Here is a 27,462-nt window from a genome sequence, read left to right as displayed (position 1 = left end):
AGGTGGTAACAAAAGATGAGATTTATAAAACTGTTACATCGTCTGCGAATCGGAAAAATCGATGGTTCCGAAGTATCTGAAGAACCGATAAATCGCGGTTTCGAATATTGGACAGATTCCACGTGTTAATGGAACGAATATTGCTTCTTGTATAGAAGATTGGCTGGTTCAATTTTCGATTTTTGTTCTGATTTCAAACTGGGCTGCTCTTATACAGATCGGCTTGAAAGAATCTCCTCAAGAGTAACACGTGTGAAGGAATAAAGGGTGTAATAAATGTGGATGAAATCGAGGATAAATCGCCGTCACATACGAATATCTCCGGTTCAACGGCAGATGTTTGATTACACTATAGTGCGAGTCATGACTAATCTCAATAACGATTTCTACGGTAAAGTTCCGGCATTTACTGCTGCAGACGTTGAACAGTGTTGATATTTTACGAGTAAAACGCAAGGAGGAAAATGAATTCATCTTATCTTTGGGGCGATGACGAAGAATGGGGTCCGAGGTACTTCTTCACCTACTACAGTCAGTTCGGTGAACGAAATGGAGCCAGCGGTGTCGAGGTGAGTCTCGCATTTAGATTATTCAGCATGGTTGGGTCTCACCGTTTGAATAAAAAATTAGGAAGCGAGATAAGACCGCTCGAAAAATCTCGAACAATGTTATTTGATCCAATGATAGCGGTGAGAAATGAAACCAAATCCCTACTACGTTATGGAAGTGAATCTGAACAAAATTGAATAACTCAAGCCAACGTATCAAAGATTCGACAAATGGTTTTTTCATTAGAATTGATCAAACCGTGATAATTTTGACTCTATTCCATCGATTTTGAGCTCAATTTACTTGTCACTGATTGGTTAAAAAACATTCACAACCTTATGGCAAAGCTGATGCGCCTAAATTCAACAATCGACGAAGATCGATCACCGAATTAATTCTTATCCACTTTGAAGATAATCGTTAAAAAAATTCTAGCGATATCTATAGATCTGTGAACAAAGTAAGCCTGAAACCATTATAATCGGTTTAAAAACGAATCAGTTTGAACGTTCTAATTAAGAAATATAATCTAGGATTGTTGGTATCTAAGTTGAGTTATTCGAATTTGCTTCGATTCATTCCCATTTTATAGTAACTTTTGGTTCAAACGGTGATAGTCATTCATTCTTAAACGATAAAGGGTGTTTACTGTTTCATACTCATTACTCTCTAATGTGACTAAAATATCACCTTTAAATTCCACCTGACACTGAGTTTGGGATGCGATTTTTCAGTGATTATTAAAACATTGTCAAATGAAATTTTATCCACATCCTTGCGCTAATAGTAGTAAAAGAATGACTGCTATAGGAATGTGGATACAGTATATCGATTAAACTGCACTAGTTTTGCAAACGAATAGATACTATATAATATAGCCGTGTCTCAAGATGCAGTAATCCTTTCCCAAGTTCTTTACAACTTGGTAATAAATCAATCCCACTCATTCCGTAGGCCAAGTACCCACAGTTTCTATCTCACATTAAAGCCACCCACGTTGCACTTTTTACAACTTTTCTTTTTTTCCCACCTTTTGCGAGCAATTAATTTTTTACCACATTGCACGATTATCTCCGTCTGTATCTTGGCAAAATATTTGACGAGCGGTGGAGGCTGCTTCAAAAGTTCGTAAGTGTATTCGAAAAATAATGAGAAAAACTTGAAGAGATTACTAATCGTTGGTAATTGCGAGAATCTAACGAGAAGCTCACGTTTCTTTTGAAAAGAAGTTTCTACCATAAGGCCCACACCTGTCGAGACTCCTACTGTTTTACCATAAAGCCACTATCTGTTTTATCGTAAGGCCCTTATCTGTTTTACCATAGGGTCCTGCCTGTCTTACCATAAGGCCCTACCTGTCATACCGAGGCTGGCCAAGAATCAATACTTCGTATTCATTGTATTATCATTCAATTATGCATTCAGCATTTACCAAATTATGATATTCACCGGCTACAAAGATTTCTTTAAAAATACAAAATTCCCAAATATTGAAATTATAAGCAAAAAATGATATATGGATGCTTCGTTTCATATTGCTTCGAATGTGTGTAGAATCTAGTAAATTCGTTCGATTTCACTCTACGATGGCACATTCTGTCAGAGAAATTAAACGAGTTTTCTTTTTTTTTTCTTTTATCATGCCGGTATCGTTCAGCATTGAATTTCACAAAACATTGCTCCGATATTGATTACGAACAATGAATAGCTATATTGTATTGACTGGTAAAAAAAAAAAGAAATTTGATTTTTGGCAAACCAACAAACCTTGACACACGACTCAAAGCACGCGTCAGGTATTGTATTCGAATATATGGTAGGAATTTGTACCTGTTTGTTGAACCAATGTGCTACACAGCTTGAGGCAAAAAAAAAAAAAAAAAACAAACGCGAATAAAAAGTTTGATTGTAAAATAAACCGGAAAAATATTGGACTGTTATATCGACACCACGCGCCGGGCTGCAATTGAACCCTCATGTAATAACTTATCGGAGTTTTTAACTCCCAGAGTTCAACGGACCTGCACGAAATTGTTACAGACATCCAAGTTTTTCGTACGATCTTGACTCGCTCAGTTCGTAGAATCAATGTACTGTGAAGAGTGGGAATTCGAATTGCTCGAATGATTTCCCTTGCCGCGTTTGCCTCGCTGAAAAAAAAGAAACGACTTCGTCAAACAACCAGTTGGTCTTTGAAACTAAGGGTGCAGCAATCAAGACCCTAGGTACCAGTGAAACATGTGGGCTTGATACTTCGTGCAGTGCTTTGCATATAAATTGGAAGCTTAAAGCATAGCTCATTACCGTAAACTGTGCGAATATGCTCCCCGACACACGTTGGCACATGCATTCAAATGTAATATGTTTCAAAGTGCTGCCTGAACGCGTCTGCTGTTACAAGTGGTTGCACCGGAAATCAACATTTCAACCTCTTCGGCACAGCTTGGGCAACTTTGAACACGATTTGAAACAAAGCCATTTTCCATTTCTCAATCTGTTCGCTCTTGATTTACCTTAGTTTCTTACTTGCGATTATTTTTTAGATCTTATGTTCTGATTTCGATTATGTAGGGAAACATCGAACCCAAAATACTAGATTTTAGTCTATCCACCATCTCTATTTTTTCTCATAATTGCAATATATTTCAAAAAATTTATTGTAGGAAATAACTCCTCTGGCTAATCGATGTATTGATAAAGTCCTGCAGACTTAATTACAAACTTGACGAAGTCAGCTTGAATGAAATGATACAAAAGCTGTTGGTTGACTCGTGAATTTTTCTTCCGGAATAAAAAATGTCTCAGGTTTCGAACAGAAGTTTTACGATTTTTTCACCAAATTTAAAAAACTTTGCTGACGTCTCTAACCGTTGTTGAAAAATTCGACAACTCGTTGACAATCAAATACGCTCTTTGGTGAAGATGCGAGAAAAAAAAAATATCAAAATCCACTTATCACTCTGCAGAAAATGTGGCGTAGAATTTAACACCGCTCCAACTCTACGAAAGATGCGTGACGCCGGTTTAGACGTGTAACATTTGGAGTTAAATTCAACACCGAACAGCTGCTGCGGAGCTGGAAGAACTATAAAATTTGAGCAAAGTGTGAAATTGAACACCGCGTTTTTTACACACCGTGCAGAACACTTGAAAAGCAAAAATAAAACTAGACGGGTTATACCGAGTGATGTGGGATTGCTTGAAACTTTTCGAACACAATTTAAATTGCCGATGTTTATCCTCGACTATTTTCCTATCCAAAAATTCATTGTTTCCAAAGTGAAAATTTCAAATTTCATTTTTTATTCCAGGTGGTTATTTTGGCCGTAACTTTCGTCATCGCCGTGATTGCCAACCTGGGTATCGCTGCCTGCGTTTTACGGTACAAGGAAATGCGGACTCCAACGAATCTCTGCCTCGTCAACCTTGCCGCAGCCGATCTCCTCTTCGCTCTTGGAGTGCCCGCCGTTGCTTACACTAGGCTCACACAGAAATGGAGACTCGGAGACTCTGTTTGCAGACTGCTGCCCTATTCTCAGGTAAGTCCGGGATTTAATATAACGATGCGTCAAGTGTACAGTCTCGGTGAAAATTGTTTTGACGAAAAAAGCAATCGCGTAAGTGATTAAAATCCAATAACGAGACTTTGAAACCATTCACCACGTTCCTTTACAAACGGGAAACCTCGATTATCGATAAGCGCAGAGAGATTCATACGTAAGAAATGTTAGTGAATTTTTGTAATGCGCAAAACGTATCGGCTAACTTTCTTGTTGATCAATTTTTTCATGCAATTAAAATTTCCGGCGATGATTTTTACCCTCAACTCGTTATCCAATCACAAAACCTTAGACTACATAGGTTTTACAGGTCACAATGAAATGAATCCATCTAATATTTCATCAAAACGTAAATTAAGTTTGAAACGAGCCTTGGTTTAACAAAAATAGACAAACTTTGATACGAGTTTAATCTTTCAATTTGTCTAAGGTTAAATTTAAAAGTTGAAGTTATTGAAGTTATTTGACAAATAATTTTCCTTTATCAAAATATACGGTTATTAATATTTGTTTTTCACGCGGAGGAAATATTCTGTGAATTAAATCAACTCAATTACGTTCTACAGTTTCGCTTTTTTATCCCAGACTTGATCATTTGTGTATTTATATTATTTTTTTCCCCTTTGGTACAAGGTTTCTTTACCGTAATTTCGTACCGCTGTTAAATGTTCAATTCGCGAATAATCAGTCGAGAGAAAAAAAAAAGAAAATGCTCGGAGCTACAAAAAGCAGCAATGTATCGGAGTTTGTTTTCGATTAAAGCTGACATCGCGGTTGTTGCCGTGAGTTGACACGGTCGTTCCGGAAATTAAGTGACCGCCGGTCTTTTAATAATGCCGAACATCAAACCAACCAACTGCAAAGTGTGTTCGCTGGCAATTAGTTTGATTAAAGTGCACGTTCACCGCGTTATCAAGCGATAAATTAATCACATTTCCGGGCTAAATACATACCCATGGTATACAAACATTTCCACGTGACGTGTCACAACTTTCCGCTTATTTAACAATAAGATTGAAATACTGAAATAATGTAACTAAATTGGAACGACCGTCGGCTGCACGAGTTCCGGTCCATTGTTCGGATTCTGAAATATTACAAGTTCCGGTGCGATTGACCGAGTAGGCAGATAACAATGTGCGCTTTTCAGACGGCATGACATAAAATTGACAAACTTTTGTCGACAGCTGGGCCGTGGAGTTTAAGTATAATGACAAGAAAAGGTAAACGGCATTGAGAAAGAAAATTTGCTGCCCTAACATCTGGTGCTAAAACGTAGAACGCTTCGACTGCCGGCTGTATTTAACTATAAAACTTGTTTTTCCATTTACTTTGTCTATATAGTGGCTTGCACAAAGCTTTCTCATGTGTCTTGAGGTATTCGCATAATTTTCCTTGTAATACGAATCTCCTTGTAGAATTGAGAGAAGATCTACAGAGATTCTAGATTTTGGTACGTATTTCAGATTCCGTGATGAATTTAGAAAATTTGTTTGAAACGCGAACGTTTTTCGCACTCCATAAGAAAACGGAGAGAACGGAGCGATGATAAAAGAGAAAAAATGGCGTTGCAAGAATTGAAAAAAAAAAAATAAAAATGTTCTCATTATTTTCTCATTGTAAACGTTGTTTATGGAATGAAATTCTGTTTTCTGACAAACCTTAAGTATATTTAAAAGAATTTTGGTCATTCCTTTTACGGTGAAAATATTCCGCCGAATATTGCATTTAAAAATTTTAGAACCGCGCGATTCCAAGTAGAAAAAAAAAAAAATAAAAAATTTCGCTGTTTTGATGCAAACCTTAAAAGATGTTTTCAAAGACACACAATGATTAGGTACTTTTGTTTCAGAAAAAATTATTTGGTTAAATTCAATTCAATGATGAACCGAAAAACGTTGATCATTTCCGAAATGTTTAGATATTTTGTTTGTCGAAACATTGAGAGAAAAATATTCATCACACTTTGACAGTATCGATCAATTAGCTTACAATTACCGCAATGCGCGACAACTTTGTGATTAATCGCTTATGATTAAAGTTGAAACGTGTAGAACGGACAGGCGGACAGTGACAAAATAGCCTCCGAAGATCGATTCCGTTCTTCAAACATCCCAGCAACTTTCAACCCTTGCATTCCAGACTTTGTTATACCCAAAGCAAGGCGCGAGATACGAGCGGTTGTATGCCCGACACGGGAAATAAGGCAACAACTCATGTCGTTTCACACCTTCGTAGTTCTGTAAGCGATTTTTGGGGTGTCGACGACCGCTTCGGCGTTCTGTCTTTGGTGTAAGGCCGAAATAGAGGAAACACGTGCGACGCGGCTGCTTCGTGCAGACGCAAAAAAGTTGAGAAAGAACGGTTTACCACGATTTTCAAAGGCCTCGCTCTGCTCGCGAAGCGCAATTCCCGCTCATCCGGTCTCTCAAACTTGTAACTTCTCAAGTATTTCGCGTCAGTGCGATTCGGAGCAAATTTAATATACGCAAATTTGAACTAAGCTGGTTCGGTTCACAGTCATTTTTTGAAACTTAACAGCGTGCGATTCGTCAATTTTTATTGCATCATGCTGCAATTTCGATACACAATTCTTATTGTTCGCAAGTCTGATGAAAATGGAGTGACGAGGAAAAGTGAGGATATTTAAATTGAAACAAATAAGTGTGCGAGAAATGTTAAATCGTTTCAGTTTACGTTACATTTCCTTCACGGTTCTTTCGATATTGGGCACGCTAAATTTTCGTTAACAGAAGAAACACGTTGCGATCAATTTTATCACGCTTCCGAATTGTACACGAGGTTTGTCTTCAAATTTTCGGCACTTACTGTCGTCGGAGAAAAACATGATCCGAAGTGTTTTTTGTGTCCATCGTACGTCTTAAAGTAGATCCTCAGGGACTGCCGAGGAAACACGTTTTTAACAACAAAAAGTGATTGTTCTAATTTTTTATTCCAAAAAACCGGACATTTTGGATTATATCGTAAAAGTTTTTTATTGGGACGAAAATGGGACGATAACTAAATCAGTACAAATATTCCAAGGATGAAGAATATACTTGTTAAAAAAATTTCAGATTTCGGGAACATCTGTACGAATACACCGTCATTTATGATCCCATTTTATATCCAGTAAAAACAAATTCAGAACATGATCGAAAATTTTGACTTCCTTTGGTACTCGTCGCGACGATCTTCGGGATTACCGTTGATCTGCGTGTTCTTTGTCGGTTTCGTTTTTCTAAAGTCGCACGCTTTCGGTGATCGGTGTCTATGTTTTTATTTGTACCTATTTCTTCCATACCAAAGTAGTCGGTGATTTACTACCCAGTAACGCAAGTACGTTAACACCTAAGAATGGATCGAACCGACGCATCACTAAGAGCTACGCCATTCGAAAAAGAGTAATGCGGCATGGACGGCGGTACGCATCATACATATGTATTTGAAATTTCGCAATTTTCTTCGATGCACAGAGCTTTCAGACAAATCCACTTATTCACGCTTTATCACCTGATCGGTACGTGTCGGTATGCGATGGATCGACTGATCTTATTACATGTAAATCTGAATATTATGCATGTAGACTAGCGGCCTAATGTCAGAGATGATCAGTATTCGGTCTTCTTCAATGTTTTCTTTCACCGTAAACGAGTGTCTTTGGTTCTCAGAAAATGTTTACGAGTTTGCAAAATTAAACTTGTCAAAAACAAGCTGAAAGGATTTGGAAGACTCGTGCTCTGATGTATCTTTGCGATATGCTTTGAGGCAATTCTTTCAATTCTTTCAATTTTTTTTTCGAAGACGAAGGATGGAAATTTGGTTTAAAAGAGTTTCACTTGCTGCCTAGAAGAAGGCCAGCCTCGACTTAGCCACAAATTGAACCCCATCCATTCCCGCTTATCTCTTACCCTACACGTGTCCGCCTGACATCAATCTTTTCAACTTACTTCAAGCAAAGATAAAGATCGAAGCTAATGGTACAAAGAAGCATTCCACCCAGCGTGAAAGAACCCGAGAAATAACGTGTAACGTGAATAAAAACGTTTTTGTATCTGTGTTCTGCCGCTCATCGTCGGTCATTTCTGATACGTGAACTGGTATCCCAAGAAATTTCGTTCCTGCGTCACTGTCCCATGATAGACGCCTTCTTGCTTCCAAATTTACAACTTTTGAACCATTCGTGTCATTCACTCGTCACGACTGATCCAACCACCGATCGTGTTTCAGTTTGTATGCGGTTTCGTATTGCTCTGGACGTTGACTCTGATATCGATGGACAGGCACAGATGCCTGGCCGTTGCACCGTACAGAAGTGCGCTAACCGGTCCTCGAGTCGTTGCTGCAAGCCTTATCACTTGGGTGATAGGAGCCTCGTTATTTTTGCCAGCCGCCTTCTGGTTCAAACCGAAGGTAAAGAGACTCTTTGGAAACGACGCACGTATCGCGATGGAGACTTCGCGAAACGAGAATTTGCGTTTCTAACACATGCGACATTTTGTATCATTCGCAGGAGGTAAACGGAGACGTTATTTGTACGCTGATATTTCCAAGGAACGAGTCTATCAACGTCTCTTTGTGCTTCACGATACCCATTATCATTCTCGCCTGCCTCTTACCCATGGGACTTTTGGTATACCATTATCAACGGATATTTCAGAGAATATTGGACACCAGAAATAGATGGGCTGTATCCTGTGTAGCGCAGGTAAGATTCCCACGCACATCCTATCGTCTGTGTTTCATGGAGAGATTTCATCCCCTTTGAAGCCAATCGACTCTTCGTGGCAGTCATATTCAGCGTCTCATCGATTTTATTTCAGTAATATAAGCAACTTCATCACTCACTTCCGTTTCATTGAAACGTAGATGACTTGGCCATGTTCGGCTATTTATTAAGTCGACATGAGAAATTTTACAGTATCTGCAGCTTCGTCGATACATTAAGTTCATTCTTTGTCGTATTTGAACATATTTTGTATGGTTTAAGAACACATCGATAAGATTTCAAACTTTTTCCGTCGATTCTTTGTTTTATAAAAATCCAACTACCAGAATATTCTTGATATTGTATTGTAATATTTTTACTACATTTTTCCGCTATCCATTCGCTTTTCTTTATATCGCAAGCCAGTGGCGTGGTTCAATGGTTGATCACAAGATTGCAAATTGGATACCAACTTTTAGAAGAATACCTTCAATGTTAGCCATGATTTAAACCAAAATCTATTCAGAAATTTAGGCAGGCAAACACCTGAAACCTTACCAACGTGAATTAGAAGATCGGATGTTCATAAAAAAGTTTTCAGTTACGCTGACGTGTCCGTTGATTAAATATGCTTCTGAATCAGTACACCGAGACAATCATTTGGCGATGTATATTGTTTTGACAGGGTGTCGTGGAAGGCGGAACCGTCCGACGGGACTCCGAATTGTCGGTTGTCAGTACGCTGGTTCCTTGGGCCGGTAGAAAATTGTCAACAGCTTCGATGTCCGGTCGGCAAGGACGCGCAGGAAGTTTGTCCCACCACGAAGAGATTCGTTTGCACAAGCACCTTCGGGTGGTGCGAATCCTGCTGCTAAACGTGGTGGCGGTTCTGGTGATGTGGCTGCCGATCACGATAGTGATGTTCCTGATATACATCGACGGCCGTCGTCCCAATGAGGACACGAACTTCTTCCTCAAGTCCCATCACTTTCTTTGGGCGTTGGTTATCGCCCAGTTGAACACCGTTGTCAACCCGCTGCTCTACGGCGTGTTTTCCGAAAACTTCCGGTCATGCTTCGCCAAGTTCTGGGGAAGGGGAAGGAACAACGACCGGACCGGAAGTGGGGAAAGAGGAAGCGGCGGGACCGGAACTCGCAAGGGTGGAAGGTCGCTTGAGGCTCTTCAGGACAGATTAGGACCCAGAACTCCTAGCAGTCTGCGAACCGGTGGCAGGCCACCCAAGAAGAGCTCGAGCTGCAGCATCGGAAGCATCATCGAAGTCCCGAGCTCTGAAAAGCTCTAGGTAATCCCCGTACTCATTGATCCCCGAAAACTTTGCTCACTGATTACCGAAATTGACGTGACGAGAACGGAAATTGGATTCGGACGTAAGTAATTTTCGTCCTGCGGCAAAGTTTCTTACACGGCAGTGTCCTCGTTATTAAATCAGACGGTGCCAGTCGATGTTTGTGACATCACGACGCGCTGTGCTCGCTGTCAGGATTTTCCATGACAATGCTAACTTTACGACCACGTGAATTTGTGTTTTTTCTTGCGACTTATTCGCAGTTTATCTATAATTCGCGAGCCAAATCAGAAACGGTATTGGCCAACTCGATGTTGGAGAAATTGTTCTATTGTTAATCAATTTTTAAATATGTATTAAATGTAACTTGGTAAATGTTCGCAAATGAAAATCTCTGTATTACTGATATTGCAGTAGACCCGATTTTTCAAAATCTGGATTTCTACCGGAAAAATCACTTTCTGTGTAATACATAATTGAGTCTCTGCTAGGACAACACCTAGGCTAAATGAATGGGCACTACGGCTGTTGATCACAAGCAACTTAGGAATAAAGCGATGTCATATAATTCGATGTCAGCAGCTGTCATCTTGTGCGTACATGTATAACATAATAATGTATATGTTAGGTTTATATCTGCGATATTTACTCAATTCGTAACATATATTTTTCGAAGTTAATTACTCACGTCGCGCGTCGTGTGTATATTTGTAAGAGCATAAAAAAAAAAATTTATTTTTAAATTCTCGCCCTCCCACCAACTCCATTAAAATAATACCCTCAACCTTTGTGGGATGTACTGGATTTTTTGTTTTTTTTTTTTTTCGGTTTATAAATACGATGCTATTATAATTAACCCATGCGAGAAACTGCGAAGTAATTACGCCTTTTATTATAGCGATGCGTGGTTTCCACGTGAACGATTTTATATCATTCTATACGATTGTATGTCAGGTTTACAAGTCGGGAAATAGAAAAAAAATCCAGCTTGTGTTCTAAATTTGGACATAAGATACTTTTTATTTCAACTTTGTACCAGTTTTTTATAAAACTGAATACTTTTTTACGCAATAATTGAATCGTGATTCCTTTGCGTGGAATGATTGACGGGTGAAATACAGGCACAAGACACTTACTTATTAAATAACTTATCTGTACATAACAGGCGTTGTAAAATATAAGAACAAGAAAATCGTAGACTAAAAATATTCTGTCACGTTCATCCAAAAAAAAAACTCTTGAGAATTAAGTTTCTTCTGACAATAAGATTAAAAGGCACAAGAACGAAAGTCCAAGATTGCTGTATCATGATGACACATTCCCATATGAATACTCTGTTCGTTTTATGCTGTAAAAATACTTCTCGTAATAATTTTCTCAAAGAATTGAGTCGTGGTAGATTTTCTCCTGTCCTTTCACATTGAAAACTTGTTTTCCAAATACGGCTGAAAAGTGATTGTGATGGGTACATTTTTTTTTAAATAGATATAAACTCAGATTACTGGACTTACATTTTGTAAACTGTGTGTATAAGTGTAATATGAGTGGAAGTTTTGATCGACATGTTTCTGCATTTGTGTATAAAGTGTACTTCAATTTGGAAACAAAAATATTTAAGACCTTAGATCCGAATGGTAGGTGCGAGGTGACCGTAACAAAACTCAGACGACGTTTTCGTGGTACAAACACTTTACTTAAAAATTTGTAAATATATAGTTCGTAAGCTAATAATTATAAATTTTTCTACTAACGTCGTATACATATATTAATGCCCAAGTTGTGAGTATTATTTTATTACATATTATTACAGTCAAATTTTATACAATTATCTATGATACAAATAATTATACACGATGTATATTCATGAATAAATGTATTTATTACGTCAGCTGACGAGAAGGTAAGAAAATGAAAATAAAACCGTGCTCACCCCATTCGAGGAAATGGGGAAAAATTGAAATGGTAAACTACGCAACTGTTGGGAGTCAAAATTAGCTTTATCACTTCTCTGACCGACGTTGATTAACTATTATACTATTGCAGGTTTCCGCCAGGCTCGTCCTTGGCTTTTTCTTCAAAGAACAATACAGCCGTGGAATGAGCGCGGGGGTGTGTCTGTCACGTGGAAAGTAGATAGACGTAAGGCCAACTGCGTCAGGTTCCCAAAGCGAGCTTCGAAATCTAGTCTCTTTATAATACGAACGGGCACATGGAACGACACCGAGGCTCGCGACGTGGTCCGTAAATCAATCGGATTGACTTCGATGTATGTGAATTTGTGTGCGTGCATTCACGTATGGTCTAGTTCCATAAAAATCGTTGTGCGTTTGCCGGGTATTTTTAGAGTTTCACATTTTCACGACGCACAGTATTTTTCAACGTGATTTCTAACAGGGTGTTCAATGTTTGGATCGACGCTACGATCTACTACTGTTTAGAAATGTTCAAGAGTTATGGCTAGACACAGTTAAAGCTTTATTGCTGCACGACGGGGATAAATCGTAGGTATTTAAGACGACTGACAATACGGAGGTGGATGGATGGCGTCAAACGATTTAGAATAATTACTCGGGGGACTGAATTTCCCGTGGTATCATTGAAGCTGTGGTATTTTAGTATAGAGTGTAAGATCTCGTCAGAAATACTGACTGGTTTTGTTTGCAATTAAATCGGTGATTTTTCATTTCATCAATTTCTTTCCATCGCAATTACGTCGGAAAATTGTGTGAATTAATATTCCCGGTAAATCGTTAAGTTTCAGACACCTTTTTTTTCTCAAGATACTGCCGCCTCCCTGTACTTTTCAAAACTAGTATGTTTTTATTTTCAGATACATATTTCTATAAAACAGAAATTTGACGTTTTTTCTACACGTCAATTTTCTTAGACACGAAATTTTTCTTGCAACCTATCGTATGAAGGGTGGGTAAATGATGACTCTTTGTTTATTGAGTATAAAAAGATCTCATTTATTGACATTCGGTTAGGTGTGTAATATAAACAAAATAGTGAAAAAAAATATTATTTCAAGCGACATTAAATTCCTTTCTCACACCATTTATTATAGAATTTAACTTCGCGATGTCTAGGTTGTTTTCAACTTTCAGGTTTTGCAGTGCAGTCAGCCTTGCTTTAAGAAAGTTGATCTTGCGTTCAGATATTTGTGACTCTGGCTGATGGCCTGCTGTGTCCTTGACGCAATTTTTAATCAGGCACCAAGAGGAGCCTTCTTCCGCCAAGGTGATCAAATCAGTGGTAACATCCAACTCATGATCGAGCATAGAATCCGGAACAGAGAGTTCGAATTGCTTTTCATTTTCAGCGACTTGTTTCGTAACAAATATTTTCCGCCCGCAACATTTCACCGATAATGAAAATAGACATTTCTCTGGCATAGATTGTCCGAATTCACAGTTCAGAACTGTTTGTTTCGCTCTTTTTTCCACACGCAGTTTCGGGACTAAAATATTCGGTTCACAAGTAGACATGCTGATTCTTTTCAGGACATTCTGTTGCTCGAGCAACTTATCGTCGATCGATTGCAGCTCTTTAACTTTTCTGCAAGTCTCATCGACGATCGAATTGATTTCTTCAAGCATTTCAGGTTTCAGGTTAAAGAAGTTATCTCTGTCATCCGTATCGTTAAATTTTTCATCCAATCTTGCTTCCACTGTTACCAACTCACCGCTTGAAGTTAGTCCTAGAATTTTAGAACCGTGACTGCATAGGCAGGTAATATTCTTTTCACTCAACTCGACGCTCTTGAGATTATCATTATCCAGGACTTTACGAATCTTGTAAGTCTTCGTACCGTCGGAATAAATGATCCACACGACGTTTTCTGAAACTTCGTCCATGATGGCATACGCTGTTTTAACCTTGTTATTAACTTTGACTTTTTCGAAACGAAGCTCGTTGTCCTTAGCATACATAAGAATAACAGCGTTTTTCTTCGTCACGTACAGCAGAGATGTGACTTTTTCGTTTTTCTCAATTTTCACGACATCGACGATAGGGCTAGAGGAGCTGTACAGAATTTTCACCGAGTTTTGGGCGATTTTATAAATCTCATACCCGTTGCTGAATATGCATATCTCGCCATCTCCAACGGATTCTTCTAGCATGACGGCCAGCAAATCTTTATCGACTTTATCTCCGAGTCCTACAAAACGTGTCGTGACGCCCTCTTTCGGTTTATGCTTCAGTAGGAGCTTGGACGTTTTCTCTTGTTTGTCGATCAAGTATATGTAGCCTTCCTCCAGTCTGAACACCTGATAAAATTTCGCGCCGATACCGATCGCAGATTTGCTCAGTACAGCGAACTGATAATTTTTCGCCAATTTGTAAACACCCGACGTGCTACATGTGACGAAAATTCTTTCGTTAAAACTTTGAACGCATTCAACTTTTCCCGGAACCAATATCGTCCGTGGGGTCGAATCGCCTGCCGCATCGTCGTAGTTCCATACTTTCAATTTGTTCGCATGCCAAGCGAACAATAATGTCTCACCGTAGAATTGGAGGATATCGAAATGCTCCGGAATAAAATCACCGCCTTCACTGTATAACCGCATCGCAATAAATCGATAATTGCGTATTTATTGACGTGTCTTGATTACGATTCCTTATTGGCACGTAACTGATTGTGAGTAAAAAAACTTAAAACTGATTTTAGCCCTAACCTCTTTTGCCATGTGCAAGGCACATGTAAGGGCGTGTTCAGCTGAATTTACAAAATGAATCAGGCGTTGATGAAGGAATTACTCGGCGGATAAGTAGAGTCGAGGACATAAAAGGTCTTGTTGGCGATCCTGTAGTTTCTTTATCGGCGGAAGCAGTCCCATAACAAATACCAGACCGTAATGGGGTAACCCGTTTTCAGCAGTCTTTAGTCATCGAATAAAGCAACGGATTAATGTGTGTATTTGAGCATTAGTTCAAAAATTGCTTCGTAACCTACCGCGATCTACAATTATAGCAGATCGGTACATTGTCTGCATCACCGGCATTACTGACTGACCTGCTGACAATGATCTTTCGTCTCTTCTTCTTTCAAATATTAGAAAAAGATGACGAACCGACGATACCGTCGGTAGGAGCGGGCTGCTTGCAGCGAATCTGGTGGATACAAGGCGAACAGTAAACTTCTGACTGTGCGCGAGGAGCTTCTAACAGCTCTTGAACGTTCACAGGCAGCAGAATGGCCTTGCATTGTGGATTTCACCGACCGAGCTTTCTGGATTAACGAAGTGATTCCGAGCACTCGTGCATTGTGCTGATTGTGCGTGATAACAGGCTGATACTAAACAAGATGTATATTTATACATTTTTCTCGAGCCCGATGGATTTGTGAACGGTGTTAACGGTGCCGGTGAGTCGCGGCAAGATTATTTACCCTCAAATCGCCATTTATACACTAAAATCACACAGCTATATAACTGATTTTCTGGCAATAAACCAGAGTCCGCCGCCTTGCCTTCGGCACGAGCGGATTCGCTTAATCATAAATGTATCAATGATCATTCTCTTAAAATTCTTGCACGTTGTTGTTGACTTAGATTCGAAGGCGTAGCTCCATTCAATCACACCTCACATCCACGTGCGTACGTGCCTAGGCACACGTTTTTCATTGTGTACGAAGTTCATACATGCCGTTTGATTTTCTATCCGTGCACACGCCGTCGCATTATGTCATAATTCGGTTCATCGGACGCCTCTCGAATTTTCCCTCACAACATTTTCATCCTGAATTTCACTTGTTTACAGATTCTTCCGACCCTCCTCCCCAAAAAAAATTTCAGCATCGTTCGGTACTTGAATTGAGGAAGCGAATCGATCACATAAAATTCTGTTTTTTCCGTAAGTTATTCGCTGCTTTAGCCGTCATCCCAAGCATACATTTTAATGGTTTCGGATATTTTATCATTCCGTTTTATCTACAGGCGTGTTTTCAATTAAAAACTCGTCAACGCTATTCGAATTTACTGTCTTTGATGGTTTCATAGAATTAGAGCCTCTTTAGTCTGTTGCCAATGCGACTACCTTTGGAATCTTATATTCGGCCGAAAACTTCAAATTTCAACTTTGAACCTGATGATTCTCGGTTACTGTTGATTCATTGATAATACAATTGTTTATACATTTTTATCAGTATATCAGCAGTGAAGCTCACACTTTACTCACGTGTCACTTACTTTGTCAGTCGGTTTATTTGCTTCAATCCTGTTTTTTTTTTTCTTCTTTATCAACTTTTGTGGAACGATAATTTTGAAACTAAAAATCGTAATTAATGCAGGTCGTCGGTATTTACCGTTATCAAAAATATCTTTTCATCCGATGGCTAAGAGTCTTGACGCATAATAATTAGGACTGATTTTGAACGGATCGTGATATTCGCATTTAAGTTCTCTGCGTCATTCTGCTTATCCATGTAACATAAATTGATTTTACGCGAATAATTGTTTTTCCGCCGCTGAATGTTGCACTGAATAAATTTTCGGATAGAGAAATGAGGATGATTATATGTTCCCAGTTTACCATGCATGCCATGCTTTGTTCTTTCATTTGTAGCTAAGTATATTGTTGATGCTAAAATTGGACGCTGTGGGATTTTATGCTAGTAGACCATCTATTATTAACTTATTCAACTGTTAACGACGATCATTATCATCTGTGGCTACATAATATCTGTGCTTAAGAAGATAAGCATATTTGCGAGAGTTTCCTTAATAGATGATACAAAAATTATAATTATTGAATGAAAATTGGCGAATATTTGTTGAATAATTCAGACAAGAAATATGAACTGATGAAGGCAACTTCAACTGGCGTCTAAGTAATTTCTCTGTCTTATAAAGATAACGTATGTTATGTACAATGTACCTTTGCAAAACAACGATGACCTAAATTTTTTGATTACGACACAGATAGTCACGTAAAAACGTGTTTATCTTGTCTTATGATCAAAATTGGCTTTGGGATTCATTGAATTATGTATTTTTGGTATCATGTATAATTCATGAGTTACCGAGACTCAGTTGTCGATGATTGACAAATAAAAAAAAAAAGGAAGGCTGGACACTTTCAATTCTACTGTTATCAGTAAACGATTCCCATCGTTGTCCAAAAATTTTTTGCTTTTGTACCTCACATTGAATTCAACAATCAGAGTTTTACACAATAACAATAATGATCATAATAATAATTGATATTCTACCTGCAATAAAATTATTCCAAGCTTTCTCTCGTCGCACTTCAATAGAATATTTCTTTTCCTCTGAATTCATATTGATACTCACAAAATTTATTATCACTCGCACCAAGTGACATGCTCCGTTCCACTCCATAGGTACGAAGACCTACGATCTTAATGTCCTTATATACACATCGTTTATCAGGGTGAACGAGAATAACCCAAAAATATTGACTGATATCCGTGAAGTACGTTACGTGGTCGGATAATAAAATTTCTCATCGAAACTTGTCCATTGAATTTGTTTCAAATTGTCTTGATTTGTTGATCGGTTAATGTGTGGAAGAATTAAATTAATTTAAAAAATTTCAGTCAAGTATGCGGTCTGAATTTCTTTCACAGACTCAGGACAGAGAAGCTTATTCTCTCTCAAACTAACAAGATATTTGTTTTAATCAATTGTTAAATCAAATCTTCACAATTGAAAAGATAAGCGATCATTTTTTTGCACTCGACGGAATGACGGTGTGCTTAATTACATCATATATATCACGATTACAAAATTTATTTCATTCAAAAGCATCCCTCACTTCAGAAACAGTACAAAAGAAATGTTGTTTCTTGTAATATCAACGAGTTTTCAATATAAGACAATTTTCTATTTATATCATATAAGATGAGGAGTCTTGCGATAACAATATTGCTGGGGTCAAGATAACCGTTGATAAAAACTACATGCACGCATGAATCACGAGACGATGGAACAAAGGTATCTGACTAGTTTGAAAATGCATGCTATATTTTTATTTATATTAAAAATTAGCATCTTTGCTCTAATTGTAAATGTATGTATGTTGTAGACTTTCTCATTTAGCATACAAATAAACGGGATCTACGACCCAATTGCTAGGTAAAATAATTGAAATACCGTTCCAGTTTCAAAATCTAATACGATAATATCCCGAGAAGATTTTTATTCCGTTGATCGCAGACGTGAAAATTAAAGAAGTTGATGAATAGATTGCACAGTTTTGAGTTTATGAGTAAAAATCAGAATTCGAACGAAGAGAACATTTTTTCTTGTAACCAAAACTTGTTAGGATAGAAAAAGTGCGGAAAATCGTTTGTTTCACTTGTTGTAACATTTCAATGCCGATTAACAAACATGTACGTCACTGCTTTTCTTAATTATACCATGAAAGTTTTAAGAACAATAGTGACTTATTTGGAATGCACTATATTTCTGTTTCAGGTGTGACTGAATTGTAATCCACAGCGACTGTTGAAGTCTCTCCAATACTGTGATAAGATCTTGAAATTTGGAGACACGATAAATGTTCTTAGATAAAGATTACTTCGCTCTGTTTGTGTTTGAACGAAGCGCCAACGCCAGAATTAATACCGAGTAACTTTAATCCCAAAGTTACGTGCTCAGATCCATTCCTCATCACGTATGCATCGTATTGTTTGTCGCAATAAAATCACATAAATACAAATAACGCAAAAGTCATATTGTCATATACGTTCCAAAAAACTTCTATCAAAATGGTTAAATATTTTGAAAGTAGTACAGTATTCCAATTCAGTTGGGAACAAGTTGCTCAAGGTTACTGGCATCGCTATCCAAATCCTCACAGGTCAGTGAATAAATTTAAAAACCACTTACCAATATTCGTAATGCAAAGTTTCAGTCTAATTTTTCACTCAACGTAATCATTGGACTCTGAGTCCTAACCCAAGGAAAGTCTTTACCTTGTGTTTTTACGTTTGATTGAATATTATTACAGCACCCATGTCTTATCCGAGGATACGATATCAAGAGAAGTGAAGAACAATAAACTATATTCGAAGAGACTTTTAACAAAAACAAACAGAGTGCCAAAATGGGGTGAACGGTTTATTAGTAAGAATGTCGTGAAAATTGTCGAAGAAAGTGTAGTCGACCCAAAAAAGAAAACCTTGACTACTTACACGAGAAATTTGGGATACGCCAAAGTTATGGTAGGGCCATAAAATAAATGACTGTTTGTAAACAACGAAATGTGGAACGGAATCGTTATTCGGAAATTCATCGAAATCTGTTCATATCCTCGTTAAATTTTCATAAATATATTTCGTTTTAGAGCGTCATTGAAAAGGTTGTGTACAAGGTGTCCGACGAGAATCCTAAATGGACGGTGGCTGTAAGATCGGCTTGGATTGACAGTCAAGTTTACGGATTCAGCCGGGCGATTCAGGCCTTTGGAATGGACAGATTTAGAAAGAACTGTGCGAAAATGTCGGGTGGATTCAATTACGTTTTGGCTCACATGTTTCCGGGAACTACGGAATATATGAATCCCAGCCTGGTGCAAATGGGATACATAGATAAGGTTTTAACAAGTTTTTATTTTGAGAGAATAGTTGACGATATGTTCAACGTTGCACGGTGGGCAAATCATAATTATCCGTGAGTGGTATAACCTTCGTATTTTTCATTTCAGACGGAGCAACCATCCATAGCGAAGTTGACACATGCTGCGGGTGATATCCAACATTCGTTCCACGATAAGGCTGAGAAGATGAAAGATGCTGCCAAGAAGGCGACCGATCTTGCCAAGCAAAAGGCTGGACCAATTTATGCGTCTTGTCAGCCAAGTCAGTCCTAATGGTATTATTCGATAAGTCTGTACGAACGTGTATAAAAATTAAATCACACCGCATGATAAAATATACATGTGTGAAATAAGTCTGCATTTTCGATGCGTCGATACTGATGTTCAATAACTGCAATGCAATTGTTTCTAGTAGTTTACAGGGAATAGAATTGTATAGATACGCTTAGAAGTACGTCCGAACAGTGTTTGTGAATTGTATGAATGTTATATATCCTGTGTTACGATTCCACGAGATACAGTACAGTATATTATTAATTTCAAATTCAGATTAGGTATAACTAACCATTCATAATGATGTTTCGAAAGACATTGTCTAAAATCTTATTTTTTCACAAGCATCATTCGTTTCTGATGTCATTCTTTTTTTTGTTTTTCATCTATGTTTCTTTTTTCTTATACAATTGCAAACTGAATACCGATGTGTTGTCATTGGCAAGAATTTATGTGTAAGTGTATATATAAAAGTCTTGATTCGCGTGTATGGCCGACATACGCATTTAAAGATTGGATTTTATTGCTCGTTTTTGATTCATTGTAAATATTTCAAGGTACAGTTTGAAAAAAAGAAAACGAAAAAAAAAACAATTGCTATGTAATAACTATATAAGAATCAATCATGTAGTCAAAACGCAAATATCAACAAATTCGTTCGATACGTTTCTAATTTTTCTCCACCTAAATCGTAGAACATATAGTATGTTATGTTAAAGTATTTTCTTATTTTGTTTTTTTTTCCATTTTAACTCTTGTCTTAAGAACTCGGGTTAAAAATCTTCGTTCGAAATATCCGTTGTATTGTTGTCGAGTAATTCTAACTTGCCATGTGTTTAAATATCGAAAATATATTACGCGTTATATGATACTGTATGCCATAAGTATACCTATAATTATAATGCAAATGAATATTCTGAAGAATACGATTAACGGTATTTAGATCTTTACTTGAAAAAGGTTTCGCAACCAGGGTATGGTTATTTCCACGGTGCCCCATAATTTAGTTATGCTTCCTCGTCAGTTGCATAATGGCAGGACGAGTGAACGACTAAACCTTTTAGATTTCGTTAAATGTGTGTACTTGTAAAAAATTAGGTTTTCAATTTTAAACAATAGCTGTTTGATCCCAGCGATGTAATCGTAGTGATAAATATGTCGCGAATATTTCGTCTAGTGAACAATTGCTGGTCTGAAAATTACCTCGATTCGAGTTTGAATTAAGAAAACCGTACAGAAAACTTATTATAAAACAAATCAAACGGTTGAACATAAATTTGTTATTAAAGCCACGGTAATTTTAGGTCCCCTGCATGTACCTGTAGTCTTAAGAAGCCTGAGGAATAATTTTTAGTACAAAAGTAAATGACTCGTCGAGGAAAGGAGATAGAGGAACTGGTATTACCTATAATATACTATATACATTTTAGATTAGGATTATTGACGTAGGTTGACTTTTGAAAATACATTGTTATCTGTTCATTTGCAATCGTATAACTGTGTATTCATTTTATGGATGAGGTTGAATAAAAAATCGTATATAGAAAACTTACCAGCTATTAATATCGTACTTAGGATCAACCATATTCGCACAAGTCAATCAGTCTGTAAATTATGATGAGAAATCTTTGCACGCATCGAGTGTCGTCTTGCAAAATTCCTCCGGACATTTAAATTCTAAACTTCGATGAATCTCATCGCGATATTTTTTTTTCATGCCGTGCAAGTTTATATTGAACCGGTCGAGGTATTATCTTATGTTTCTTCACCAGTTTTATACGTCGGAAATTTTTTATAAAGTCTGATTCAATTTGATTATCTACAATATTACTTCTACGTAGCTTTCTTACACAAACTAGTTCCTCTAATGCATTGCAATAATTCTTGTATTCAACACAAAAAAAGTTCATCCAATATTCATCAGAAATTCGATAACGACACGCTTGAGCACAGAATCGAATTTGCAATTGCCGTTTGTGACCTAAAATGTTGAATTAATCGTAAGAAACTTTGTTTTGTTTGTACTTAATTTGCCTAATCGTGCCTGACTAATTGAAAGTAAATTCTTATATTATGCTCGCGGTGTGAATGATGTTTTTTGGTGCGTTTCTCTTTTACTGTTTCATCGGGGACGAGACGCCGAATAATGACACCGTTTTTATCTACCATTATTAACAAATCTCCACTGTCGTCTCATGTCTCCAAAAATTTTGGTCTCTGTAAAATCCGACGAACAAAAATATTTGATACAATATCAATAAAAATTCATCCTTCGAATTTGACATAAAATTGATGTACAATGAAAATAAACAAAGTTAATTACGCGGGATAAGCTTTTACTGTTTCTTGGCTAAATCTCTTGATTAACTGTTCGCAGCGATTCAAGACTACGTGCAATCGTTTTCTCTCGTCAAATTAATTCTATATACTTTAACAATAAATTGGTCCAGTGTTTTTTAAAACCGGTTGAACTCTTGTACTCTTGCTTTTTTTTTGCGGCTTTCGAAGCCAATAACTTTTCCTCTTCGAATCGATTTAAAGCACCCTTTATAGACTTGTTAGACCCCGAGGAAGCCGAAAAAGAGATTCGGAACATCGTAGACCTATAACTAAAAAAATACAAAGAGAATACGTAAAAATTTTTCGTTTTTTGGCTGTAATTACGTCGGCATTGTCGCGATCTGCTAGACTGGATTTTCTATTTGTCGCTATAAAATATAAAAGGTAATCAAAATCAAGTGTGCATGTATATGGATATGAAGAATTATTTTATTTGAAAATTTTACATCGTTCTTTCGTTTTGTCTATAGTATACTGAACTTACGGTATCAGATTTAAACGTATATGACTTGAAAAGTTGACCGAGGCTCGAAATGCATAAACCCAAGTCTAAATTTGAATCATCATGTACTTGCTAATCGAGAAGCGGGTTGCACAACTTTTTTATTTGATAATAAACAAATAGATTTACAATATGTAGCTTAAGTTACGTGTTGTTCAGTGGAATGACAGCACTTAAATATCGTAAGAATTACAAAATAATAATTTAATATTCAAACGGTCGAAAACAGCCACTTGAAAAGGTAAATTTTTCGACCGTTATGCCCTGTGTTCGATAATGGTAGGACGATAAAACTGCTGATAAAAGAAAGCAGAACAATGCTATAGCGCATTTAATGATCTGTAGTAACTTTAACATGAACATGTATTATTCCATATTATATTCGCTACATTTTACACCGTTTCAGATGATCACGACCACCGTAAAGAGCGATGTGTGTATCTGAACAACTGCATAATGAGGCGGTCTACACCAACTCAGCCACTTTTTTTTATATCCTCTCGGATCTGTTCCACAATTGGTTATATAGTAGTAATACCTAAAGGTACTCTTTGTGAATTTGTTAATATTTTTTAAATTACTCGTTTCGGAAACGACCTTCTTTTTGTAAACCCGTATATCATGGAAGATTGAGGTAGGGTGAAAAAATTTATCACACGAAAAGTTATGTTTTTCTGTGAAGTATCCGGTGCAATATACGTTACATTTTTCATGGGATCAAAAGTCCTACTTACAGTGAAAAAAATAGAAATTATTTTTTTCTTTCAACGCGACACCTTTTATTTTGCTGTCAATTTTACAGGGCATTTGGCAGTGTGTTGGAAACGTATAATAAAATTGGCATCGTGGAACTCGAAATTCTTGCCGAGTAGAAAAAAATGTTTTACCGACAAGGTACACTTGAGTTCTGCTTTTCCATGAACTATTTAATGCGATAATGGGCAAGAATGTGATGTGAATGAATTGATGCGAAACTATGAATTCCAATTGTATGCAGAATGGGAAACGGAGAGTCGTTTCGCATGAATTAGTTTAAAGTTGGGTAAAAAATCGCACCTAGCTACAAGGCGATAACTCTTATGGATCATCGTAACAGTAAAACAGAAGCTGAATCGCAAAAAAATGGAAGACGAAGAAGTGAAGTGGGATAATATCTGTGTCTCCTGATGAGTTATTTGCTGAAGACTAAATAAAAAATTTGAGTTCTGTTGCGGCAGCTCATCACCAATTGAAGAAACGCTCGATGCACTTCGTGTGTCCACCGCACCAACGCTTCTGTTGCATCTCTCTTGAACAAGAACCACCAAACTTGGGTGGCTTCGTTAGTTTCCTGGTCCGCACCTCGAATCCCACTCCGCAGGATGCGCTGCAGGATGACCAAGAGCTCCAATGGCCCAAAACGCAGTCTACAGCTTGACCTGGACGGTACGAAACGCAACGGTTAATTGTTATTGTTGGAAAAGTAATGCAGTTACAAGGAAATCTAGTAACAGTGATCGTAATGAGAAAGAATAGTAACGTATACTAGACTTTCCGGTAACAGCTACAAAACTAATTTTCATTTTGTACCTGGTACTATATTTTTTGATTGTGGTGAAAAATGTAAATAGATAAGGACTGAACGGTAAACGGAACTAAAAATCAACCGCGCATGCGCCAAATAATCAAATCTCATTGGCCGGCGAAATCTTCCCGCAGCGATATTCTTGTCTGCGATGCAGGCGTGCCAACGTAAGAAAAATGTGTACGTTTGAATTTTCAAAGAGCATAAGCATTAAATTTCGACCGTTCTTTGCAGAATCAACTTTCCAGCCCGATAACGAATGCTTCCGAAACCTTTCCGAGTCACAGCCTCGATTATTTGATATTCTAACCTCGAAAATTCGTATCAACTACATCGCTGCCGGAAACATTTTGACAGCTGAAGACTTGGGATGGCCAGCCTGCAAGAACAGCCGATAAAACTCGCGCATGCGCAGTTGATTTTCAAGTTTCAAGAGATTGTCCCGGTACGAATACCGCTCATTGTCAGAATGACTTCAATAATCGATCACAAAATATACATGAGTTTCTCACGTGATGATTTTCTATGCACACGTTTAACGTGAGGCGATATGTGCCGATGACCATCGGGCGTAACCTTCCCAATGACGTTTGGCAAGGGAACTATAACTGGATTAGTTCTAGCAAGTTTGGTCCGCCTCCTTTTCGACCCTTTGAGGCCATCGGTAGCTCTATATATTCGTTCCTGAAAGCATACAATGTACCATTGCAACGTCACAAAAGACTGTATATCATTACTCTTAATCCAAAGTGTCCTTGACTCACCCTGGTTATATGAAAAGTCGCCAAAGGTGGAAGCGCCTCGAGCTCAGGATAGTAGAAGCTGTTCGCCGGGTGATCCGGATGCTGTGACGTGATCGCAATTATCGGCGACGTCGGTTCCGATGGCCAATCGGGGGCCGTGAAGGTGAAGCCGTTATCGGTCCCAGCGTCGAACGGCCCGACCTGCGGCAAAAGTAGAGATCCGCCATTTTCATAGGAGAATTTTCATCGAATTCCGACCACTTGCCTGAACCGATACGTTGCTTATCCATCTTCCATTCGAACAGAGTTCGTAGCTGTCCAATCCAACGAACCAGTCTGGCGATGGAACGATTTTTGATATCACTGAGACCTGAGAGAGAAATGTTGAGTTATCGGTGATGGCCTGGAGGGCATTTCCGACGATTTGGACATCGACAAGACTTTACCAAATGGTGTTTCCCGTCTGAGTAGAAGATTGTCTCGGTAGATCCGACACCTCGGACAACGGGGGGCGCCGCAAAAACGTCTTGAACGCCTTGCCTCTGCTCCAGAAGCTCTCCCACGCCCTTCTCAGCCACCATGCGAATTTCCTGTTTCGCTTCGGTTCCGTTACGCCATAATACGTAGGACGGATCGTGCACCATGCCTGTATAAATTGATCGAACCAGAATTGTTAGCGTGTCGGTATAAAATTGAATTGTTGATAGTGCCTTCGATGAAGTTATCCGAATCGAAAATTATCATCAATCCAATTGCATTTCGTGTAACTTAAGGAACTGATGTTGTGGTGAAATTTAATTGTGACGAATACAGACAGACTAATCGTCAGCGATGAACAATAAAATGAACTTGGGAGTTGAATAACATTAGAGAAAGTCGCGGCCTGATTGCCGCCGGCGTTTATTTAGCGCTGCGCTGTGACTCGTAACCTTTGACTTGGTCTCGTTTGAAAATTTTGAAGACTAAATTTCACTGTTATTTTTTACACGACATCCAATCTTTAATACAATTTGTTCATTTATTGTAACAAATTTAACACGATCAAATTACAGTACCAGAAATTGAAATAAACTATTTCTATGTTCGTTGCATAGGTCGAGTCTTTTCGAAAGTATAAACGTCACGGATAAACATTTTTTACGACGTCGAAACTGTACGTAAAATCGTCTACAAAAAATTAGATTTTACGATGTACGCAGCAAAAATTACACTTTGATAAGACAATCGCATGACGGTATACGCTGATCTTATTATTAACAATAAACTTGTCGCTGCATTTGCCATCGCTGTGGGCACTTCTCTTCATAACTGTGATTCATATCTTGAGAAAAATATAAGCGTTTACAACAATACAATTAAGATTTAAGATTATTACTGGATATGATTTCTGGAAAATAATAATCTATTTTTAGTTGAGTTCGTTTAGTTTGCTTTGATACGTGTAATATACCACATAACATGAAATCAACAACAATCAAGAAATTTTTTTACTCTGAATTATTTCAACATATTTTTTTTTGTGTTAAATATTATCTTTGTGTTGAATTTCCAAACACCTTCAGCGAACCAATTAGTTGTATCGATAAATTTTCGTTTCGCAAAAGAATCTGCGAGTCACTCCTTCACAATAAACCTTATCCGAAAATCAACTTGTACCTGTGCTTACGAAAAAATCTAAAAACAAGATGTAACTCGGTAAATTTTGCTGTGTAACCAAATTTACTTTATCGACTTTTGATTACAAGTATCGAGGTACGAACATAATATTAATGAAATTGCGTAGCTTTTTTCAAGCACAAATTCCGCGCATTTTTTTCCGATAAATGAAGGAGCTTTAAATATCCTCTTGAAATCGTATTAAAATAAGTCTGATCCTCTGAACGCATAAGAGCTCATTAGTAGTTCGACAAGACTGAGAAAAAAAAAAAAAACGGTTGCGAACATATGTAACTATCATTCGTAATTTAGTCATTCAATTGCGTGTCACCAGTTTCTTAAGTGAGAAGATTCGTGAGTGCCATTTATTACATAGTTGGAAGTTTCTTTCGGTTATGCCTCGCTTGGCTCGACTGTTCCAATTATGTTTCTACAGCTGTCTCTGGATAATACCATATTCGACTTAACAGCCGGGCCAGCAGAGACGACGCGATATCAAACCGTAATTAATTAAAATTAATTGAAAAAATAACACCGTGCAAGACGCGTGTAACGACTCCTTGGAACACCGAATCTATGTACGTACACTTCAAAGTTTCAACTGTCCAGCATCCTTATGATCTGATCCTCCTTCGCAGCGTTATAATTATTTCTGATTAATCTAACTCTGCGCCATGGGCTGAATCCGCGTATC

The 27,462-nt window shown here is 37.8% G+C and overlaps 4 protein-coding genes across 7 annotated transcripts in view; 2 read left to right on the top strand and 2 right to left on the bottom strand.

The window, feature by feature from the left end:
* The window catches only part of LOC107223577 (free fatty acid receptor 4-like), a 30,217-nt gene extending 18,344 nt beyond the window's left edge, over positions 1-11,873 (top strand). Inside the window, exons 3-7 of the mRNA XM_046733369.1 lie at positions 3-569; positions 3,861-4,088; positions 8,340-8,522; positions 8,623-8,817; positions 9,503-11,873. Of these exons, the coding sequence (XP_046589325.1) occupies positions 465-569; positions 3,861-4,088; positions 8,340-8,522; positions 8,623-8,817; positions 9,503-10,120 (1,329 nt within the window). The 5' untranslated portion in view covers positions 3-464 and the 3' untranslated portion in view covers positions 10,121-11,873. The remainder of the gene's footprint in view (positions 1-2; positions 570-3,860; positions 4,089-8,339; positions 8,523-8,622; positions 8,818-9,502) is intronic.
* A 1,198-nt stretch (positions 11,874-13,071) lies between these two features.
* Positions 13,072-14,860, bottom strand: LOC107223575. Its single transcript, XM_015663288.2, has one exon. The coding sequence runs from the start codon at positions 14,695-14,697 to the stop codon at positions 13,150-13,152; it is 1,548 nt and encodes a 515-aa protein (XP_015518774.2). The 5' UTR covers positions 14,698-14,860; the 3' UTR covers positions 13,072-13,149.
* Positions 14,861-15,303: 443 nt separating this feature from the next.
* LOC107223580 (protein preli-like) lies at positions 15,304-23,917 on the top strand. Of its 3 annotated transcripts, XM_046733372.1 has the most exons (7): positions 15,304-15,494; positions 15,890-15,982; positions 17,992-18,084; positions 18,568-18,952; positions 19,103-19,316; positions 19,439-19,687; positions 19,799-23,917. In XM_046733372.1, exons 4-7 carry the CDS (start codon positions 18,861-18,863, stop codon positions 19,961-19,963), a joined length of 720 nt encoding a protein of 239 aa, XP_046589328.1. In that variant the 5' UTR covers positions 15,304-15,494; positions 15,890-15,982; positions 17,992-18,084; positions 18,568-18,860; the 3' UTR covers positions 19,964-23,917. The 3 variants fall into 3 exon arrangements, with proteins under 3 accessions (XP_046589328.1, XP_046589327.1, XP_015518782.2); XM_046733371.1 differs by lacking the exon at positions 17,992-18,084; XM_015663296.2 differs by lacking the exons at positions 15,890-15,982; positions 17,992-18,084.
* Positions 22,713-27,462, bottom strand: part of LOC107223581 (spondin-2) — a 13,214-nt gene continuing 8,464 nt past the window's right edge. For both annotated transcript variants that reach the window (XM_046733370.1, XM_015663298.2), the window contains exons 2-6: positions 25,559-25,758; positions 25,378-25,482; positions 25,134-25,313; positions 24,882-25,053; positions 22,713-24,223 (exon numbers count right to left, since the gene is read on the bottom strand). In XM_046733370.1, the coding sequence (XP_046589326.1) occupies positions 24,027-24,223; positions 24,882-25,053; positions 25,134-25,313; positions 25,378-25,482; positions 25,559-25,758 (854 nt within the window). In that variant the 3' untranslated portion in view covers positions 22,713-24,026. The remainder of the gene's footprint in view (positions 24,224-24,881; positions 25,054-25,133; positions 25,314-25,377; positions 25,483-25,558; positions 25,759-27,462) is intronic.

The sequence above is a fragment of the Neodiprion lecontei genome, chromosome 3, assembly GCF_021901455.1.
Source record: "Neodiprion lecontei isolate iyNeoLeco1 chromosome 3, iyNeoLeco1.1, whole genome shotgun sequence".
NCBI classification, from domain to species: Eukaryota; Metazoa; Arthropoda; class Insecta; order Hymenoptera; family Diprionidae; genus Neodiprion; species Neodiprion lecontei.
The sequence above is the reverse complement of the archived record's forward strand: the minus strand, read 5'-3'. Positions and strand labels throughout refer to the sequence as shown.

Coding starts and splice junctions, on each gene's coding strand:
- LOC107223575 (XM_015663288.2), bottom strand. CDS start 14,697: ATGCGGTTATACAGTGAAGGCGGTGATTTTATTCCGGAGCATTTCGAT.
- LOC107223580 (XM_015663296.2), top strand. CDS start 18,861: ATGGTTAAATATTTTGAAAGTAGTACAGTATTCCAATTCAGTTGGGAA. Junction 19,317..19,438: donor TGGGATACGCCAAAGTTATG/GTAGGGCCATAA, acceptor ATTTCGTTTTAG/AGCGTCATTGAAAAGGTTGT. Junction 19,688..19,798: donor AAATGGGATACATAGATAAG/GTTTTAACAAGT, acceptor TTTTCATTTCAG/ACGGAGCAACCATCCATAGC.